Here is a 5619-nt window from a genome sequence, read left to right as displayed (position 1 = left end):
TTGATGTGTGTGTGCTCAGTACACTGCTGGTTGCTCAGGGTAAAGTCATCTTGAATGAAAGTGTTGGGACTTTTTATTCATTTGCTGTGATACAATCTTAAATAACTGTTCAATAATTTTAGTCAAACTTAAATTAATTATTTTGAAAAAATTATAATTTTGTGATATTTAATGATTGAATACAATAGCAACAGAAAACCAGTTTGATTCCCACACCTGCACCTCACCTGCCACAAACTGAATAACACCTGGGACTGAACATGAAGTTAGAATTAAAGACTCTGGCTCTTCTCTGGGACCTCACCTGAAAGGGACAAAAATTGAAACTGAGATGAGGTAGTGCTTAAATCATCCTCATAATCACAGATGCCATAGTGTTAGAAAACCAAATCTTGATGGGGTTTTTTCTCACAGTGCGGTCAATAAGTGCATAAATATTGATTATACTAATTCAGCAGTGGGAGTCAGTAGTGCAGTCGTAGGGAGTAGAAAATGAACGCATTGGACGGCCATTTCAATCACAGTGATTATGGCAGGTAATGTTCGGTCTAAAGATCTACAGGTGGATCACAAACTACTACTGCTCTTCACACTGATGACCCATGACTCTTTACCTCCAATCACATTATCATGTGTGCTGATGGAACAGTGGTGGGCCTTACCACCAGCAGTAAGTCAGCAAACAGAGAGGTGGCAGAGCACCTAGCAGCCTGGTGTGCTGAGTGTAAGTCAGAGACCTTACCCTTTTCACCGGATGTTTAACCGGACCTTAGATTACAGTTTTACACAGGGCGATCCTTGCCCTCTACTATAACCGTAGTTCACAGTTCTGTTATTTGGTTAACCATTCGGACCATGGTCTCTTCTGTGTGCCTTTAAGTACGGACCGCAAGACATCTTATCAGACAACTCTGACTAAACGCCTCTGAATATTGTTTGTTTTTTCACAGTCTTAACTGCACATTTATTTCCTGTGTACATTGATTAAATCATGTCTTCTGTTCCACCCCCTACTGCCCTTTTTGTAAGTTTATATAATTGTTACGTCCCCCTGCTTGCCTGGATAGTGCAGGTGGAGGTAATGACCGAATTACCTAATTTCCTGATTGCCTCCACCTGCCTGTGGCCAACATAAGCCCTGCAGTATGAGGCAGGGGAGATTGTCTTTGGGGCTTCTTTTGTGTGGTTTGTGTTTTGGGTAGAGATCTTTTCTTTGAGATCTTATTTGGGGCTGTGTGTGGTTTGGTTTGGTTTGTGGTTTGTGTGGAGATGTTTGTTTTGTGAACTTTGTGTGTTTTCGTTTGTTTTAGTTTGCCCCTTAGTTTGTAATTTAGATTAATAAATGTCTGGGTTTGTTTTTAGATCAGTTTCTGTCTGTTTTTGGTGCATTTGGACTTTGTTTGTTGTGGCCCTTTGAGCCAGCCGTAACAATAATAAACCATCATGCCAGATTGAATCCAAAGCTTTTTGGAAATGAATTAAGCAGGCTAATACTTTCTTTTTGCTTTGGTTCACATGCTTGTCTGTTAGGTTAATAACATAGGGCATTTAGGGGGCAAATATTTAAGAGCTTTTTTATTAATCATAATAAGAGTACAAGATAATTCCTGTTTATTCAGAAAAAAGGTAAGCTTCAACAAATAACTAATCATGCAAGATCATGTCAGCTTTAAGTGTGAATACTGGACACATCATGTGCATGCAGAAGCAAAATGGCTCCTTCACAAAAGCCAGTTCTCCAGAGTGGACAGAGTCAGTGGGGGTCATGTGATCAGCTCTATTTGTCATGGTTCTGTGTTTCCGTCTGTCTTTCCTTGTTGGGCCGCCAGATGGCGGCACTTCTGTTTTGTGTCCTGCTTGTACCCTGTTTAATTGTATTATTGTTTTTGGTTGTCTCGTTTTCCCTTCCCTCTCTGTGGCCTGATTGTGCATTGTGCCCTGCTGTCTCGTCTGTCTTGTCTATTTAAGTTCCCTTCTCCCTGACTCAGGTGCTGGATCCTTGTAGGTTTGTTTGTGTGCCTCTGATCATGTTTCTGCCCTGTGTGTTCCTGCCCATGTTTTGTTTTCCACGTGCTTTTGGATTTTCTTTTGTTTCCTATGTTTTGAGAGTTGGGCTGCGAGGCCTTTTGTTCCTGTGTTGTAAGTAAAGTCCTTGTTTCCTATCACCGTTTGGAGTTTTGTGTTTTCCCCCTCACTCTGCGTTTGCGTCCTAACCCCCCACAAACCCTGACACTATTAAAGACGCATCTCCCCTAAGTACTGTAACTGCTTCTCTATTCAGTCTGATTGTGTATAAGCAGTTCTATATCCAGGGATGACAGCCTGCTTCTGGAGCTAGGAACTGTCTTGCTCCACCATCATCAAAACGTACTTCAGATAATAATTTGCTCAATGGTTAATATCAAACTGTCATGTTAGTGGTCAACTGGGATTTCCCAGCACTTGCATAATACTTCACTTGACTTGTGCAGTTGAATAAGTAATTAATTTATTACCATTTTACATGCACTCCCATTTTGGGGTATTTAAGGTTCATCATCCAGGACACATCTACATTTCTTTTGGCTGATCATCAAATGTCAAATATCTACTTACCATCTACCAGTGAACCTGCTTCCTTACTGACAGGTAGGATTACTGCCTAGATCTACATGTGGATCCATTTGCAAAGCTCTATGTTTGGAATCTTTTGGAAATGAATGATGAACTCCGTTCCAGCTTTAAGCTTTTGAAAGCTGTCAAAGATTTTATCAAACATTAGTCTTCAGTTTGACTGCATTTCTTATTTTTTAAAATGTAGCCAATCAAAAGGGCCACAAGACAAAATAGTTGTTCTCTATGTTCAGAAACTGCCATGTAGGTTCCACCTGAAACCTGTGATCTGAAAATAATTTTGCATGTTAAATGGTTATGTTGCTAAAAACTCTCATCAGTGTTTGCTCACGTTAGCTAAGTTACCTAGCAGGCATAACCTCCAGGATGCTTAGCATTGGAAGACAAAGCTGTCAAAAGTCAAACTTACTTCATTACATTGTTTGAGGAATCACTTTGCAGAACAGCACCAGTGTCAAATCAGTTTTTCTTATTTAAGAATCAGCTTTTTAATTTATTAATGAACAGATATGACTTGTTCAATTTGTGACAAAGAATATATCCCATTTGCTTCTTTTCCAGGATGAAGGTGAACATGATTATGTTACTTTTTCAAATCTTGGCCATTTCAACCCTCAAGCAAGGTTCAGCTCACGTTCCTGACGGATACGTAGAAGGTACACTCCACCCCATGCACACGCACTGCCATGGAAACCACCTGTGCCTGAAAGCTTGTATCAAATGCTTCTCTGAAAAAGTGCCAGAACTTTAACCATTTTACGATGAATTTGGATCTGTAATTTGACATTAATGTTGACAGAATAAAATATATCTGGAAATGTGGGCCAACAGCATGGTAAAGTATTTCTGCTGTGGTTCATTTGATCATTTAAGTGAATATAAGTGCAGTTCAGTTTAAAAACCTTTGGTAGTGACATAATTACACTGTGCCAGTGGAAGCAGATGGAGGGAGTGGGGGTGGGGGTGGCACAGGGTGGTTGGGGGGGGGGGGGGGGGGGGGGTGGCACGGGGTGGTTGGGGGGCCAGGGGTGCTTGCTGCGGTGTGGTTGGATGAGCTGAAGGGGCTGTAGAGAGTGCTGTAGGAGTCTGACCAGGAGTGAGTTGCAGTAGTCCAGTCTATAGGTCTACTGCTCCTGCTTAAACTCCTGATCAGTGCACAGTAATTGAGCCAGGGTGCTAATGAAGTGACAGCATTTTAAACAGCCATGCTGTATCAGTTGTGAATCCCCCCCCCCACAGAGAATGTGGCTTTACGAGGGAAGGCCACTCAGTCAGATCTTCTGAAGGGGGAATGGGCAGCTTTCAGCCATGCAAGCAATGCCATTGATGGAAACCGAGATTCTTTCTTCTACCATGGATCCTGCATCCACACCTCGGGAGGGGACAACCCCTGGTGGAGGGTGGACCTGCTGCAGGTGTACACAATCACCTCCGTCACCATCACCAACAGAGGAGACTGCTGTGGAGAAAGGATCAGTGGAGCTCGCATTCTCATCGGCAAACACCTGAAGAACAACGGAATCAATAATCCACAGTCAGTGCTGATCTTTACAGTGCAGAGCCTTATATTCAGAAATAGAACAAAAAACTGTTTTTTCTCTCTTGGTTTGAAATGCTGGGTCAGGTTCATAATGTTGATCTCACCTGTGAAACATCCTCTGTCGTGGTTCTCCAGTTACACTGCTCAGTACAGACCAGACTACAGACCTGCCAACACTGACCAATCATTTCCATTTCCATCCCAACCCTCGTCACACACTAGCTACTGTAACTGGGGTACAGAGCACCATATTATTCAGAAATAGGGTGGTTATTATTTTTAAACAAGACCAAAGTCGATGAGCCACTAACCAACTTTATTCTGTTCCCCCCTGCAGGTGCAGTGTGATTGGCTCTATGGCAGCAGGAGAGACTAAAACCTTTCGCTGTCCGCAGCCAATGATTGGACGCTACGTCACCGTGTACCTCCCAAAAACAGGATCCCTTCACCTCTGTGAAGTGGAAGTGAATGTTTTATTTCCTGCCCCTTGTTAAGTAGTCGTTTGCAAATTCCTTCGTATTTAAACGTGATTGTTTCTTTACAGTCAGATGCAGTGACTCTGAAATGGGGTAATGAAATAAATTTGACTCTTTTGGGATTATGCTGTCAAGAGTGTACAAAAAAACCTTTTGAAGTTCTGCTTGCGTTCTTTCTGCAAGTTGATTTATGACTTCATTTTCTTTTTAGCACATCAAATAGACACTCAAGGTATCAAATAAACATTTAAGGCATTGACATACATGTCCTGCAAGTTCATTTATTGACTTATTTTCTTTGTAGTCTCATTTCTCATTTAAAGCATTGACGTGTGTGTGCTCCGTACACTGCTGGTTGCTCAGGGTAAAGTCATCTTGAAGGAAAGTGTTGGGACATTTTATTAAATTTTATGTTCAATAATTCTAATCAGACTTAAATAACTTCTTTTGAACAAATGATCATTTTGTGTTATTTAATGACTGGATACAATAGCAACAGAAAACCAGCTTGATTCCCACACCTGCACCTCACCTGCCACAAACTGGATAACACCTGGGCTTGAATATGAAGTTAGAATTAAAGACTCTGGCTCTTCTCTGGGACCTCACCTGAAAGGGACAAAATTTTAAACTGAGATTAGGTAGTGCTTAAATCATCCTCATAATCACAGATGCCATAGTGTTAGAAAACCAAATCTTGATGGGGTTTTTTCTCACAGTGCGGTCAATAAGTGCATAAATATTGATTATACTAATTCAGCAGTGGGAGTCAGTAGTGCAGTCGTAGGGAGTAGAAAATGAACGCATTGGACGGCCATTTCAATCACAGTGATTGTGGCAGGTAATGTTCGGTCTAAAGATCTACAGGGGGATGACAAACTACAGAACATGGTGTTAAAAGCATTCAGAGATCAAGCGAAAAGCAACAGTGGCAAGGAAAAACTCCCTGTGGCAGCTGGGAAGAAATCTTGGAAGGAACCAGACTCACAG

At 41.6% G+C, this 5619-nt stretch overlaps 2 protein-coding genes across 2 annotated transcripts in view; one reads left to right on the top strand and one right to left on the bottom strand.

Annotated features, from left to right (window-relative positions):
• LOC118229232 (fucolectin-5) overlaps positions 1-5619 on the bottom strand; it is a 44042-nt gene that overhangs the window by 16498 nt on the left and 21925 nt on the right. The window lies entirely within an intron of this gene.
• On the top strand, positions 2414-4778 carry LOC118229205 (fucolectin-2-like). Its single transcript, XM_035420969.1, has 4 exons — positions 2414-2628; positions 3175-3269; positions 3853-4147; positions 4491-4778. The coding sequence occupies exons 2-4, from the start codon at positions 3176-3178 to the stop codon at positions 4645-4647; spliced, it is 546 nt and encodes a 181-aa protein (XP_035276860.1). The 5' UTR covers positions 2414-2628; position 3175; the 3' UTR covers positions 4648-4778.

Source organism: Anguilla anguilla, chromosome 1 (genome assembly GCF_013347855.1).
Source record: "Anguilla anguilla isolate fAngAng1 chromosome 1, fAngAng1.pri, whole genome shotgun sequence".
Lineage (NCBI taxonomy): Eukaryota > Metazoa > Chordata > Actinopteri > Anguilliformes > Anguillidae > Anguilla > Anguilla anguilla.
The sequence above is the reverse complement of the archived record's forward strand: the minus strand, read 5'-3'. Positions and strand labels throughout refer to the sequence as shown.